Genomic DNA, 16,387 nt, shown 5'->3' on the forward strand with positions numbered 1-16,387 from the left:
ACCATTTTGGGAATTGAGATTTTCTCGAATTCCCTAATACCGACTTCTTATAGGATTGTTAATACACAACAACAAGCATGTGTTTAATATTTTGGTGTTATTATCACTACCTATGTTATATAAAAGGAAGCACTTAGCAAGGGGGAAAAGTAGCACTTCTCACATTTTGGAAGTCTTATCTTTATATTCTCTTGTTCCCACTCATGGAATATATATATATATATATATTTATAAGTGATAATTTTTAACAATTTCTCTAAGGCTTGACCTTCCTAAATTCTCATGATAATAGTTTAAAAGGTACTTTGTTTAAAAAAGGGTTGAGCTTCCACACAAGGTCGTTCTCCTAAATCGTATGGTCACACCCTAACAGGTTGTCTTAAAACCATAATATACGTGAGAAGGTCAAAGCTCAATGTAAAATGTGTTAAAAGGTAAATACCTAAGTTTATCTATACCCTTTATTGTCCCAGTTGATTCCTTGCCATTCTTATTAGACTTAATACTTTGGATTATTGGATGTGAGGCTGAAATGTCCACTATGGCCACATGTAAACTTCAAAAAACATTGCTTAAGCCTCTAGCAACTTGATGGGGCAACAATGATTTTATATTCACGTGATCACAATTTTTTTTTTGTTAATAACATGTGTTAACATGTTATTAACATGTTAACATGTTAACATGTTCCCAAAAAAGCTGGTGGGAGGTTCCCTGGTAACCGGCAAAAATCCCGCCGGGATTTTTGCATTGCCCGGCGGTCCCGCCGGGAACATTAAAACCCCGGCGGGCCCGCCGAGGTCATCATTCAGCCCGATGGACTACATTTTTGTATATACATGGGCCCGGGGGCCCTTTGGGAGTTCATTGCTGACAGTATACACAGATAATGACAGTTGTGGGTGTGTGTGTTTGTGTGGGTGTGTGTGTGTGTGTTCATGCGGGCAGCCGCCCATAGTCGCAATGCGCGCGCCAGGATGTGGGTGGTCTACCACACACGAGGGGTGTGTGTGTAAGGCCATTCTTCGGAATGGTGCTTATCGTGGGGCACATAGTCGGTAACGCGGCTGGTTTGTGTCCTATGGTAAGTATGGCACGCCGTAGCGATACTAGTCGATAACGCGGCAAGCATAGTATCGTTATGGCGATGTCACCTTCCCTTCCCTTCCCTTTGTCAAATGCGGGCATATGGTCGGTAACGTGGCCAATGTATGTTCGTATCCTATTTGTATTCCCATAGATTCGGGCGGCATTTTGTCGTTAACGCGGTAAGTTGGTGTCGTCCACTAGTGCGTATATTGTTTTTTGCATATTGTGACATTTGATCGTTAACGCGATCGAAAAAATGTCGTAAATTTGCTTGATGCGGCTTGTATTGTTTTTATTGTGTATGATCCATGCAATACTTGGTTGGTAACGCGGCATGAGTATTTCATGGATCAAAGTTTACATCATATTGTCTTTAAGTTTAATTTCATGATATCGTGACTCGTAAGAATGAATATCTCTCTCTCTCTTCCTCCCCCCCCTCTCTCTCTCTCATGATACACTTCACAACTCTCTCTCTCTCTCTCGATACACTTCACAACTCTCTCTCTCTCTCTCTCTCTCTTCCTTCCCCCCTCTCTCTCTCTAATGATACAGTTCACAACTCACTCTCTCTCTCGATACACTTCACAACTCTCTCTCTCTCTCTCTCATGATACACTTCACAACTCTCTCTCTCTCTCTCTCTGTCACGATAGGTGTGTAGATGAGGAGTTCTTTTTCCTCTCTTTAAGAACTCACAAAACTATTAAAAATGTCATCTAATGTTCCCTCTCTCTCTATCTGTCACGCCTCTCTCTCTTTCTCCCCCCCTCTCTCTCTCTCTCTCATGATACACTTCACAACTCTCTCTCTCTCTCTGTCACGGTAGGTGTGTAGATGAGGAGTGCAACATGTATGCACTTGATAAGTAATGATAAGTAATGATGCACTTATTACGGTTGTCTCACGTGCGATAATGTATTGCATGATGTTGAGTTTAGTAATATTTTTTGATATTCTGTTTTTGTTTGATCATTGAAAAGTAATGATACACTTGTTGCGGTTGTCTCACGTTTGATGATGTATTGGATGATGTTGATTTCAGTAATATTGCTTGATGATGTATTGCTTGATGTTGATTTCAGTAATGTTGTTTAATATTCCGTTTTTGTTGTGTTTAGTGATATGAGAAGGTGGCACAGGCGGTCTTCTACGCAGACAGAGAGCGAAATAAACGGCCGTGGATAGCCCTGGAAATTTATGATCCGTTTTTGGTAGATGTATACACTCTTGCATCTGATGTTTTTGCTTTAGGGTATTTATTGCAAATTTTATATGACTTTTGGTAGAAAGTACAAGAGTTGTGGATGGTCAATAGTTCCTACGACAAAGTTACCATGGATACTATTATTTATAGAGTCAAAAATTGGATGTGTCTACCTAATCGCGACGAGCGAAAATCTGTTTTGCAAGTAGTGGAATTTTTTAGATCACTAAATACTGACCCAACGAGGGCACAACGTCCTCTTGTAGAGCTATCGGTGTCATTCACCCTAATTTTGTAATTTAGCAGTATCAGGAGATTTAGTTTCAAGAATGGCTCTTTGTTCGTCTCTCTTCAAAATTTGATATGTGCGCATTGTTTGAAATATTTTCTCATTGAGTCTTTGCAATCTCTCTCTCCTCTTGTGGTGTTTCAGTTTATGTTTTGTCTTCAAAATTTGATGTGCGCGCATTGCTTGAAATTTTCTTTGAGTCAACTGGATATTTCTCAGTGAGTCTTTGCAATTCATATCTCATCTCGTGGTGTTAAACTTTAAGTTTTTGAGGGTAATGGTCAATTTATCTTACGTTGATCTTTATAGCTCATTAAAATCCTAAAGTCATTTACGTTCATGTAGATATGGCAGAAGCACAAGCAAATGAGCATAGCAAACGAGCATCAAGAGTTAGCCAAGAAGGCATATGAGCGAATGAAGGCCCTTGCACATGGACTGACAGCCCGCGAAGGTACGAGAACAGCATACAGGTTGTCGAAATGGATAAATCCTACTTATGCCCAATAGAAAGACATAAATAAACGCGTAACCACAGAGATGATCAAGGAAATATGGCCATGTCCAGATGGCGAGATTAAGAAGGGAAGATGGAAGGTTTTGCGTTGCACTCATAATGATATCAAAATTAATGCCGAGTGCATTTTCTTGGAGGTGTACGGTCATTCTCTCCATAACGCCGACTCTCCACTCTATTTTGCTAAGATGCTATATGCAGAATTTATCTTAGAAACTCCAGTGGACTTCGCCTCCAGAGAGGCCACTATCAACACCCACGACATACGTGAAGAGACAGTGACATTCACAAGGGAGGAACTTGCTCTCATGGTGGAGGGCGCTGGATTGGAGTTAAACAAGGTCAAAGAAAGCTTAGGGACACAGCTAGCAGAGAAGGAGAAAGAAGCTGTACGATTATCTCAAGCGTCAACTCCTCCCCCGGCCAATAGAGGGATTCAAGAGCAGCTCACAAAGATCAGCCAAGATGTACAGACCATCTCTTCATGTATAGCTCCTGTGCGCCAAGGGAACCACACCTCTCATTTTTTGATACATCCTGATCTTGTGGGAGTTTTTGCTGAGGCTACTAGTTCCTCCACCCCCCAATGTCTTGTATGTTACAAAGTATTCGATGGGTGGAGCGGCCAATATATACTGCCCTGTGGACACTACTACCACTTAATATGTTTAGTGAGGTAAATACAAAGTACTTCCACATGTGCATTGTGCACTGCCCCAATAAATCAAGGTATTTATATAGTGTTCGGCATGGCTAGCGAATATAAACCACCAGGACCTTTAGATGCAACTCCTAGTGCAATTCGTAATTTATTTCAAGATGAAAGCTAAGAAAGACATAGATCCTACTTTTGTATTGATAATTTCTCCAAATACAATCATTTGTACAAGTATTTTTTATAAAATTAATGAAATGGCTTCTTCCTCTATGTTAGTATCTTGCTCCAAAATTCTTTCACCATTTACCCTCTCGTCTGCTAAATTAAGCTCATCTAAGTCAATGTCCAAATTGTCTTCTACAATCTCAAGGCTAGTGCACGATGTATGTCCAACGATGTATGTCCAACATCAAAGTTCTCGTCTCCTACATCATCACAATCGTACATCCATCTGGGCATATCTTCTTCATACTCTTCGCTTTCAATGTCTCGCAAGATCTTTTCATTGCAATACATGTAAACAAGTTTATCTGCTCGATTTGCAAGAAGTCGATTGCGAATAGTATTGTGAATATATTTGTACATGCTCCAGTTTCTTTCTGAGCCGCCTGAGTTTGAAGAGCACTGACTTAGAACCTTCATCGCAAGGTTGCACAATAAAGCATAGTGCTCACCACCATTCATCATCCACCGCTTCCATGCAGGCTGCTCTTCTTTAGCCATTTGTTGAACAAGGGAGTTGGAAAATAAACCCTCCTTCAATCGAAATGAGGTCATCTCCTTTATGCACTTTACACGATCATCATTATTATTATAAAAAGTGTTTACCACTTTATAAAAATCTTGAACCACCTCAACGTTGGACATCACATCCATATTCCAGTATTCAGGATGTAGCATGTAAGCAGCACTGTGTAGTGGTGAATGCGCTCCAATCCATCTAGCATGGAAGTACTTCAATAGGACTTTTCTTTGTCTACTGGAGAATGGTACATGCCATTGCTTTTCCACCACTGAATGCTCTAGTTTCTCAGGACACTCCAAACTCCGCTGTGGACAGTCCACCATTGCATCCATGCTTTTTCGAGTTTAGGCACTCTTTGATCAAGACTTCGTACGGAATACATAACAGGCATCATTACATGGTATGCATCCATCACACTGTTCCACCAACTTCTTCTCGTAAGCGCTGCCTTCAAGACTTTGATTTTCTCTTTCACTTTTTCAGGTTGAGTGCTCTCCCAGTCACGAAATGTCATGCATGTAAATGTTTCGCAAACTGCATCTTTATTTCAAAGAAGAGACTCAAAAGTGTAAAAGTGGGTGCAAAACCTAGTCTCTGCTGGAAGCTTTAACATAATTGACATGCGAGGTCGAAAAATATCTAACACTCTCTGTCTCTTGAGCATGAATCTCACAAGCTGGCGAGCAGTGTCGACGATTGCGGCAAACCATTTGGTATTGTCACTTTTATACCAATCTTTTAATACAAGATTCAAACTATGAGTATTACAGCCTACCGAAAAAACATGTGGATAGTGCCGCTTTTTAGGATTTTGGATGCATTCTTGCAATTCTTTGCATTGTCTATGACGATTTGGACTACATTTTCGGCACCCACTTCCTCTATCACAGAGCCAATGACTCGAGCAATGTAAGCCCTAGTTTTGATTGAACCAGCAGAATCCACGGCACGGATGAAAGTCTCACCTCTAGGTGAAATAACCATTATATTAATTAATGGTTTTCTAGTTGCACATTGACGTTCGGAGTACAAGCAGGCGATGTAGCCGGAGTTTGATGATTAGAACAATAGTGTTCTTGCTGCATTGATACATTAACGATAGGAGTGTAATGTTTTCTTAAATCTTTCTTTTGAATTTCTTCTCTTATGCGTTTAGCCACTGCAGGTGCAGAGGGGTGGGTACATGACTTTTTCTTCACTCCGCCTAAAAAGTGTTCTCTTAGTCGAGGCGTCCCACCTGATTTTACTGCGTGGCATAGCTTACACTCCCAATCTATGAATCGATCACCGACATTAATTGCATATTGTCACTCTATCCCAGGTGCCTTTTTTTCCTACTATTTGGAATTTGGACTCTATTGGAGGTATCGCTGGATCCACCATTGTCCTCCATCTCAAATAACCTATTCAAGCAAGTATATAATAATGAATACACAAATGAAAAAACAACAAAGTCACTCACGTATTACAAAACATACATCAGCAGACAAACTACTTCGAAACTATCTTGGCAAACACAAAAGATCATCACATAACACAAAACTACTTCGAAACTATCTTGCAAGGTCTAACTACAAAACTACTTCGAACCTATCATGCACATTGCACCCCCAATGAAGGATGCCTTTTGTACCCAATTAAGGATACTTTACACAATCAAAGATCTATGCTTGCCGAATACTCTAGTATAGGACAATAGACCTTCTCTAACATTCACAAAGAAAATCAAAGATCTATGCTTGCCCAATACTCTAGTATAGGACAATAGACCCTTGTCTACTCTAAACTATATCAAGAACCAATACAAGCCCCTAAGCAGGACTCTTGGCTCTATCAAACCATTTATAAAGGAGGTAGATTATCTACGTAGCTCAAATGCAAAGCTGAATGACTCCAACTTTGTCTCTAAATCTCCACAAGTATTAGCTACGAACCACACCCTGCCCCCAATTCAAAGAACTAAGGACGAGTGGCTCAATAGCCTTAGGAGTGCTTACAAGGAAAGACAACAGCTCCTAAGATAAGGATGTTCTTCCCAAGAGGACACTTCTAGCAACTCGAGAGCTCTACAAGTACTTTGAGGAGAGATATCACGCCCCCAAAACAAGGACTACCTCCCCAAAAGTTGCATGATGGGTGTTGGGTAATGTTTATAAACATGACAGTACTCCGCCGAGCTTCTTTTGTTTTCTCGACGGGCCTGCCGGGAATTGAGATATCTTGGCGGGCCCACCTGGAAAACAAAGAAGCCCGGCGGGGATACGGGACTAGTAGGTTTTGGCAGGTCATTGCTCAGGTCATGTGAATATACAATGTGATCACAAGTTTTAATATGTTAATAACAAGTTTTGTTAACGTGATCACGAAATTGTGAAGACGTTAATGAAATCCCTGTGGGGCGACATTGAATGCCTGTCACAATTGGTGTTATAGGCATCCCATGTGGTTGTACTCAAGCTTATTCGGATGTTTTGCCTATTTCAAGGAGCTAAAACTCACTTTTGAGATGGTTTGCAATATAACCTTCGTGTGCGTGGGTTGACTCGTTTGCCCAGCATTGGCCTAAGCAAAGAGGTCACCACCACTAGTGGTCCTTTTGGAGACGTTAGTGGTGGCGCTTTCCATGCACATTGCATCAGTAGCGACCCTTTCATGTAGGGTAGGGCAAACTTTGAATCACAAATACAAACCTAACCACAATTTTAAAACAAGAGTATAGCAAGCGGTGGAAGAAGAGTCAAGACATTATTCTATTGCATGGATAAGTAGGTACATCATAAAACCAGTGAGTCGTGGTCGTCATCTATTCATGCACTGTCTTCTGGGGCGTGTCCAAAACATCCAACTGTGGCAATGCATGCATCGAGTTCAGTATGAAATTAAGGACAGCATGAGCAAGCATTCTTTTATTCATGGAGAGCGACATACCGTGCTCAAGTTCAAATTCAGGGGTGTAGGGCCTCTGCCTGGGAGGCGGTGTCGGCGTGTCCGTGGCCGTGTCCACCACTTCCTCCATACCCGCCTCCATGGTAGCCTTCCGTTCCTTGGGTTCGGTCGGCAGGCCATCCCCCACCTCCATGCCCATAGCCGCCGCCTCCGTGCCCATAGCCGCCGCCACCCCCATGTCCGTACTCATAGCCGCCGCCTCCCTGCCCATAGCCGCCGTACCCATAACCGTATCCGCCTTCCGTTTCTTGTGTCCGGTCGGCAGGCCAGCCACCACCTCCATTGCCATAGCCGCCACCCCCGTGGCCATAGCCGCCCCCACCCCCGTGGCCATAGCCGCCGTAGCCGCCATAGCCGTAACCGCCCTCCGTCTCCTCAGGCTTGGCCTGGACGGGCTCCTCCCGGGCGGCACTGATGCACGTCCACATGATGGCGCACGCCATCAGAGCCAGCGCAAAAAGCTTTCTACCACGTCCCATGTTTTTTGCCAACAAGCGTGCGATACTGCTGCGATGAGTTGAATTTATAGGCAACCCGGCAGCAAGAATTCCAGGCCCTCACGTAACTTGTCCACTACCTGCTTGAAGATGATAATACACGTTGTTTTCCTGTGATTAGACCCCAGCCCGCACTACAAGCTTTAAGGATAACATTGCGGATTAAGTTAAAGCTAATGCGCGCGGCACTGAGCTGCTCCCATTACCCAAAGTGCGCCTACTCAAAAGAGGCATTGCTTTTGACTTCATTGGGCTAGCCCCCACAATTAACGAACGGAGAAGAGTCTCAGTCTTTTTTGATCTTTAGTGGTAGAAAACGAGAAAAGCAGATTGGGCAGTGGAGGCCCATCACCGTTCTAGGAGCTGCCGAGTACTTTGGACAACATTTTCACTTTTTCGCGCCTGCTGCAGCCCAGCTGAGGTTCCTTCTGAATTTTGAGAAAGCCTATGACAGGGTAGACTGGGGCTTTCTAGAGGAGACTATGTGCCGGATGGGATTCTCCAAGGAATGGGTCCGAGGTGTTTTTGGGCTCTATTTGGCTTCGCATAGCCAAGGTCTCATCCAGGTCGCTAGAGGCAACATATTATGCTTTCTCGCTTTAGAGGCAACATATTTATGCTTTCTCGCTTGGTCCGGCATGGCACCTTATCTATTTTTGTTTGTTGCCGAGGACATGAGTACTTTTCTCTCCGCCTAGGAGAAAGCACCCCATGGGCTACGTCTTCCCATCTTTGTATAGGAGGAGTTGCTTGATTCAAAGTTTATCGAATAAGACATCAACATACCTACCCAGAGATGAGGGGAATCTCCAAATATTCACTGAGCTGATAGAGATGTTATGCCGTGCATCCGAAGCACATATCAACTAGCACAAGTCGTGTGGATTTAGGGATGGCTCATCGACTGCCTCGACTTGGAGGCTAGTTGAGGATTTTTAGTGGATCCTAAGTGGCACTCGAGCTCAATATCTTGGACGCTAGGTTGGTATCGATATCTCCTTGGAGTAGCAACTAGCCCCTCTTCTTTTATGCATTCTAAAGAAGCTACTATATTGGAGTTTCATAAGGCTTTCCAGAGCTAGCTGTGTTGTGGTGGTAAACCACGTTCTTCTTGCCACCATGTGATACATCACCTCTTGATGGGCCTTCTTCCGAGCTTCCATTGGTCACGTTCAATAGTTGATTGGCAACTTTCTTTGGGTTGGTAGTGACAAGAGGCCTATATGGCCCAATGAGACCTGGAGAGTGATCATTCAACCATGACACAAGGGGCCTAGGCATCATTGATCCCCTCTATTTAGAGCTGTGCCCTTTCGGGAAACATGATAGTTGGTGGTCTCATTTCAGATGGCGAGCTGTGGAAGGACTTTCTACTAGCTAGGATCTCTGTCTGCACCCCCGTTTTGGGAGGTCCCAACCTCTTGCATGCATGGGATCATGTCACACTGGCCCTTTGGTAGTCTACTCCAATTGCATCTAAGGAGCATCCTCATTAGTCTTTGATTTAGAGCCATCTTGTTCGTTTGCTGAGTGGTAACATGTTGGAGACTCCCCTACACATATCATTGAGAGCTTAAAGTATGGGTCATGTTGCTTGGTCACTCAGAGATTGACTTATTTTCAACTAGCTACCCTTGGAGGCCCAAGAGAGGAGCCTCACTCGGATAGAAGGTAGGGATAGGCTTAGCCTTGACATTAACTCTTCCATGCCCTAGTGTGGCGGCCCTGATCCCGAACGCTTCCCCCCACAGTGGTAAAGACAATGTGAGGAGGAGAGGGAGAGCTTGAGTTCCTTGCAAGCACACACACACGCCCAAGAGAGTGCAAGACATAACAGAGAGATGGATGGGTAAATTTTATTCTATCTTCTTCAATTATCTCTTCATTATCTCTCTCTCTCTCTCTCTCTCTCTCTCTCTCTCTCATATAAGCCATTCCCAAGCAAGAAGGTTGTGGTAGAAGAAGGAGATGAGCTTCATGAAGGATTGAAGGACAAAGCAAAGCTTGAAGAGCTTCATCAAGAGGAGAACTACATCACCAACAAGCTCTTGAAGATTGGAAGAAGAAGAAGAAGAAGAAGAACATCATCAACAAGAAGAAGAAAAATAAACGTGAAACAGTTCCGTCCTATTTTTTTCTCGTCGAGTTTTTCTATCTGTGTTTTTTTCCATCATCAATCTCTCTTTGGGTCCTTGGAAAGTTGAAGAAGAAGAACAAGAGCTTCTTTGGAAGTCTCAGAAGAAGCGAAGGGTTGCTAGGGAGGAATTCTTTGCCGCACATCAGAAGGAGGCAGGAAGTCGAAGGGCGTTGTCCATCTATTCGACGACGGGCAACACTGGCTCAACAACACTGCATCACGGTTGTCCATCAACAGCAGCCACATCAGAAGGAGGCAGCAAGTCGAAGGGCACCATCTGTCTATTCGATGACAGTAGCTCAACAACATTGCAACAACAACAGTAGCCACATTGCTGACGATCCCCTTTTCCACATCAAGTAATGATAGCCAACACATTCTACAGCATCAAAGTATGGCACTTGCACAACTGACCTGCAGATTGTTACCGCGCAAAGCCTTTTGCGTTTTTTCTTCAGAATTTTTTTATAAAAAAAACCAAACCTTAAAAGGTTTTTGATTTCAAAGGTTCTTTTTCTAAGGTTTTCTTTAAACATTCCCTTTCTCTAAGGTTGTTTCTAAACCTCTGTATCTAAGGTTTCAAACCTGTCTCTCAAAGGTTTCCAAAGGTTTTCACTCACTCTTGCTCATCAAAGTGCAAGAGGTAAGTTTTTATTTTTGTACCCACTCCATCACACCACTTTTCAAACATCAACTATTTCTTGCCTTGTAAATGGACTTAGACACTACCCTTGATTTTTGCAAGTGGTAAGACCTCTCCTACCCCTATCAATCACGACAGGAGATGTGAGGCTCGATTGAGAAGTTTGATAGCAAGAGTTTCCATACTTAGTAAGTTCAAGTAAAATATATGCTCATGCTCAAAGGTTTATGGCCTTTGGTAAAAGGCACAAAGGTGGACCTTGAGGATCTGAAGGTGGTAAAAGACAATGAGAGAGATCATGCCATTATTGCCCTTCATATTCATAAGATACTCATTCTGTTATAGGACCTCTGGTACATAGATTTTTGAATATTCTACAAATTGATCAAAAAAGAAAATAAACCATAGACACCATAGAGCACAAGTTTAGGTGCAATCGTCCCTCCCCCTCCCCCCCTCGGACATGTGTTCCTCATTTCCCACATGTAGTATTTAAATAATATTTCATAAGTTTAGTCCTTGGAGCCATAAATAGAATAGATTTTCCAAAATTAGGCTTTTACAAAAACTCAAGGGGTTCATTGTTCTGTATCACGTGCGTTCAAGGCCTACTTAAAAAACCCCTTAACTGTGAATGTTTCATAAACAAAACACACCCTTTTTCTATTCAACCTGTGAATATCCACTTTAAATGGTACCTGTGAGGCAGCTCAAGAACACAAGAAGGCCACTATAGCTCGCCGACTCACCAGCTTCAGAACACTCACAAGCACAAGGGGCACCACCAGCTTCTCTAGCTGGAAAGAAAAAAAAATCTCTCTCTCACTCCTTTCCAGCTTCTCTAGCTGGAAAGAAAAAAAAATCTCTCTCTCACTCCTTTCTTTAGAACAACATCACATCAGCCCATGAGTTGGCTTCAGACACCAACGACAACTGAAACAAACAAAATCAACACACTGGTTGGGGGAATTTAGGGGTAACCACCCTCTACAAAACTCTGAATAGGATGCTACTGCATATTGTATGGGGGGGGCAAGCTTGACCTTCCAAAAGCTTCTTTTTCTTCAACTTTGATTGTGCTTTGAAAGAAACACAGCAACCACTCACAAACTTCCAAAGTAATGGGAAATGAAGAAGTGGGTGGTAGAGCACAAATAGCAAAAGGTTCTCCTCATCAACTGTCGCCACCTTCTCTCGTCTGTTCAGAAACTCTAACCCTTCAGCAACCCAGTCTTCTTCTTCTGCGTGTCTAGTCCTCTGAGCGTCTAGAGTCTAAGCTCCCTCTACCTTTCGCCCCAGTCATCACCGCCACCAACACCACCTCTTAGGCGGCTCCCTCTGCTATTCGCCAGTCCCTTAGTTGCCGCCACCACCGAAGCAGCAAAACCCAATGCAACACAACCTCTCTTGCGCATCGAGCCCCTACCTTATTATAGTAGCCAGTCGTCGCCGCTAACCTTTACCGCACCTCCCCCTACACGGTACTAGCGGCGGGTTTCCTTACGTCCAACTTCTCCTGCCTGTCCCACAAACCAAAGCAACCACTACCCTCCGGTCATCGACTGTGCCAACACCCCTACGCCTGCAGCTCTCCAATACCTCTTGCAGCTCTCTGTACCTGGAGACCACTCCAACTCTCTTTATTTTTGGCGAGCCACTCTTCTCTTTCTGCCGAGTCCAGAAATCCCCTTCTGTTTCCTCTCTGCACTTACCACCCGCCAGGCAACACACGCTCCTAGCGACCAGCTCTCCTCTGCACTCCAGAGCCTTTTTTGTCGACCTTAGGCGGCTCTCTCTCTATACCCGTCTGTCGTCTGCACACACCCAGAGCGGCCCCCACTTCCTCTCTCCACACCTCGCTCCTCGCCAGACCCACCCCTTTTGCCTGCAGAACACACACTCCCTTCACACCTCCAGCCTGCACACACGCCACCAGCCCTCTCTTCCGTCTTCTAGACGTCGAGAAGGCGGCCAATCTAGCCTTCCATGTGGCCATTAAAACCATGGCCATGTGGATTATATATATATATATATATTCTTTTAAAAGCTTAATAATGGCCACGCCCTCAATGGCTTCTCCTTCTCCTTATACTTTTCCAGAAGATACGGTGCCATAATCTTTCCTAAACAAGAGCTGCCCCCGTCCTCCGTCAGCTACATCATCAAACCAAACACAACCATTCCAGTCGTCGGTGCCCTGCATTTAGTAACCATTTGTACACCATACTGCTGCAATAAAACCTCCAGATCTCAGCGTCTGCTCCGGAAAACAAAACACGTGCATAAACCAGCTCACAACCAAACCACTCGGCCTGTACACTTGCCAGGGCATTCAGGGCAAAGTTTTATTGCACACCATGCATCCCATATGTACACGGACTCAAAACATCTTTACAGAAAAAAACCTGACATACTTTGCCCAACCCCCAGCCTGCTAAATGATTCATGATCAGCAGTAAAAAGCATTTCAAGACCTAAATCCATATCCAAAAACTGCCCTTCATCTGGAATCACATCTTCAGACACTGCATCCTGCACAATCACCATCAAGCGTGCATAATACTTCTTCAGCCTGTATCCATTTACCCTGGAAGCATGTAAAGTTCCATCTAAATCTGCCAATTGATAGGTGCTATTTGCGAATCCTTGCATCACCAAGAAGGGTCCTTCCCACTTAATTTGAAACTTCTTATGAAAGGCATTATCCAGCCTGCTATTATAACGTAATACCAGATCATCCTTCATAATTCCTTTGCTTTTAATCTTCTTGTTGAACTTCTCCAGCGTCCTTGCCTGCATATCTTCATAATGCCTCAAAGCATTATCCCTATTCAGCTGTGCTTCTTGTAAATATAACAGCCGCTCTTTAAAGACATCTCTAGGCTCTTCCAAAAGCTTTTCCAACATTTTAACAGCTGGTATCTCCACCTCAATAGGCAATAAGGCTTCTTTCCCATAAACAAGATAAAATGGAGTGAAACCCGTACCAGTTTTAATTGCTGTCCTGTATGCCCACAAGGCAGCAGGCAGTTCCAGATCCCAATTCTTGCCTTGTTGCTCTGTCACCTTAGATAAAATCTTGATCAATTCACCATTGAACCGCTCATTCAAGCCATTACACTGTGGATAGTAAGGTGTGGTAAAACTGCGAGCGACTGATCTTCATCTTTGTACACAAATAGTCCATAAGCTCTGCTCTGAAACCTGGACCCTGATCAGAAACCAATTCCAATGGCACGCCAAACTTACAGCAGATATCTTGATATACAAATTTTGCTACCTCCTTAGCAGTAATTTGTTTCACTGCCTTTGCTTCTGCCCATCTAGAAAGGTAATCAACTGCAGTCAAGATATAGCACTTCCCTCGGCTGGTAATAGGCAATGGTCCCACAGCATCAATACCCCATTTTTCAAAAACATCATAAGCAAGAATTGTCTTCCTCATCTCAGGCTTTAATATCCGTCTACTGTGAGCTTGGCATTGTTTGCATGACCTGCACCAATGATTAACATCCTTATGTATACTCGGCCATACATAACCTTCCTGCAATACCTTATGCAAGGTAATCTTTGAGGCAAAATGTCCACCGCATGCTCCCTCATGATTTTCCTTAAGAATTTTGTAGATTTCTTCCTTCCAAGGTACCCTTCGCATTATCAAATCAATTCCTTTCAAATACAAAGCATCACCAACCATCACATACCTTGTAGCTTTCCTGATGAAACCATATTTTCTTGATCTATCAATACCATTGGGAATCATCCCTGTTAACAAAAACTCTTCCACATCCTGTAAATTCTCCCTACCACAATAAAAAGATGCATGAGCTTTAAGAACAAAAACTTCACCAATCATTCCCTGGGCTGCTTCATGAGCCTCCTCATTATGGCCTCGATCCACATGCTTTAGACTCCTGGACCAAACTTCAAATTCCTTCAGCAGACCCTTAATCTTGAAACACATTTCTTTGAGTAACATATTCTTTGACTTCCAAACTCCCAATACCTGTTTTACCACAAGCAATGCATCTCCTCGAATGCGAATCCTGTGTACACCATGCTTCAAGCATATTTGCAATCCAACTTCCAAAGTCAGATACTCCGCTTCATTGTTGCTATGTGCATCCACTTTAACACCCTTTTTAAAAACAAGGCAACCCTCTCGATCATAAAGCACCAAACCTCCTGAGGCTGCATCATGGCTTTTCCTGTAAAAGAACCATCAAAATATAATAAGTGTGCATTCACCAATTCAGCCGCATCCTCAACTGGCTTCTTGATGGTCTCCTCCTTTATAAGAAGAGGACTCTCTTTATATGTCAGTAGATCCGCTAAGGTAGCCCTGGTACTCTCTTCCATCAAGAATGAGAAAGTAAATTCCTGAAATTCACCAATTCAGCCGCACCCTCAACTGGCTTCTTGATGGTCTCCTCCTTTATGAGAAGAGGACTCTCTTTATATGTCAATAGATCCGCTAAGGTCTCCTTTATAAGAAGAGGACTCTCTTTATATGTCAGTAGATCCGCTAAGGTAGCCCTGGTACTCTCTTCCATCAAGAATGAGAAAGTAAATTCCTGCAACTCAATCACCCACTTCATCATAGCTTTAGATAAATTTGTACTATTTATCAACTGAGGCAAAAAGGTGTAGCTCGTCAAAAACACAAAGGGACGAGGCAACAAGTAATGGCGGAACCGCCTACATGCATATAGTACACTAACCATAACAAGTTCCACCTCTGATAGCAACCTTTCTCTGGCAAGTTTTACTCTGCTAGCACAGTTGTCTTTTACCACCTTCACATCCTCAAGGTCCACCTTCTTTGTGCCTTTTACCAAAGGCCATAAACCTTTGAGCATGAGCATATATTTTACTTGAACTTGCTAAGTATGGAAACTCTTGCTATCAAACTTCTCAATCGAGCCTCACATCTCCTTTGTCGTGATTGATAGGGATAGGAGAGGTCTTACCACTTGCAAAAATCAAGGGTAGTGTCTAAGTCCGTTTACAAGGCAAGAAATAGTTGATGTTTGAAATGTGGTGTGATGGAGTGGGTACAAAAATAAAAACTTACCTCTTGCACTCTGATGAGCAAGAGTGAGTGAAAACCTTTGGAAACCTTTGAGAGACAGGTTTGAAAACTTAGATACAGAGGTTTAGAAACAACCTTAGAGAAAGGGAATGTTTAAAGAAACCCTTAGAAAAAGAACCTTTGAAATCAAAAACCTTTTAAGGTTTGTTTTTTTTTTTTAAAATTCTGAAGAAAAAACGCAAAGGCTTTGCGCGGTAACAATCTGCAGGTCAGTTGTGCAAGTGCCATACTTTGATGCTGTAGAATGTGTTGGCTATCATTACTTGATGTGGAAAAGGGGATCGTCAGCAATGTGGCTACTGTTGACGGACAACGATGCTGCAATGTTGTTGAGCTACTGTCATCGAATAGACAGATGGTGCCCTTCGACTTGCTGCCTCCTTCTGATGTGGCTGCTGTTGATGGACAACCGTGATGCAGTGTTGTTGAGCCAGTGTTGCCCGTCGTCGAATAGATGGACAACGCCCTTCGATTTCCTGCCTCCTGATGATATGAGAGAGAGAGATAATGAAGAGAATCTTAACCTTAGCAAGGCTATGATACCATGTTCAGAATCATGAGTATCTA

The 16,387-nt window shown here is 43.2% G+C and overlaps 1 protein-coding gene across 1 annotated transcript; it reads right to left on the reverse strand.

Moving 5' to 3' along the window:
- Positions 1–7,231: 7,231 nt before the first annotated feature.
- LOC147616145 (uncharacterized) lies at positions 7,232–10,586 on the reverse strand. Its single transcript, XM_086778774.1, has 2 exons — positions 7,434–10,586; positions 7,232–7,350 (listed from the first exon to the last, which is right to left on the reverse strand). Exons 1-2 carry the CDS (start codon positions 7,801–7,803, stop codon positions 7,313–7,315), a joined length of 408 nt encoding a protein of 135 aa, XP_086634900.1. The 5' UTR covers positions 7,804–10,586; the 3' UTR covers positions 7,232–7,312.
- Between the last annotated feature and the right edge of the window lie 5,801 nt (positions 10,587–16,387).

This window comes from Cibotium barometz, chromosome 39 (assembly GCF_041138505.1).
Source record: "Cibotium barometz isolate CiBa-2024 chromosome 39, ASM4113850v1, whole genome shotgun sequence".
Lineage (NCBI taxonomy): Eukaryota > Viridiplantae > Streptophyta > Polypodiopsida > Cyatheales > Cibotiaceae > Cibotium > Cibotium barometz.

Coding starts and splice junctions, on each gene's coding strand:
- LOC147616145 (XM_086778774.1), bottom strand. CDS start 7,803: ATGGCGGCTACGGCGGCTATGGCCACGGGGGTGGGGGCGGCTATGGCC. Junction 7,351..7,433: donor TGAATTTGAACTTGAGCACG/GTATGTCGCTCT, acceptor GCATTGCCACAG/TTGGATGTTTTGGACACGCC.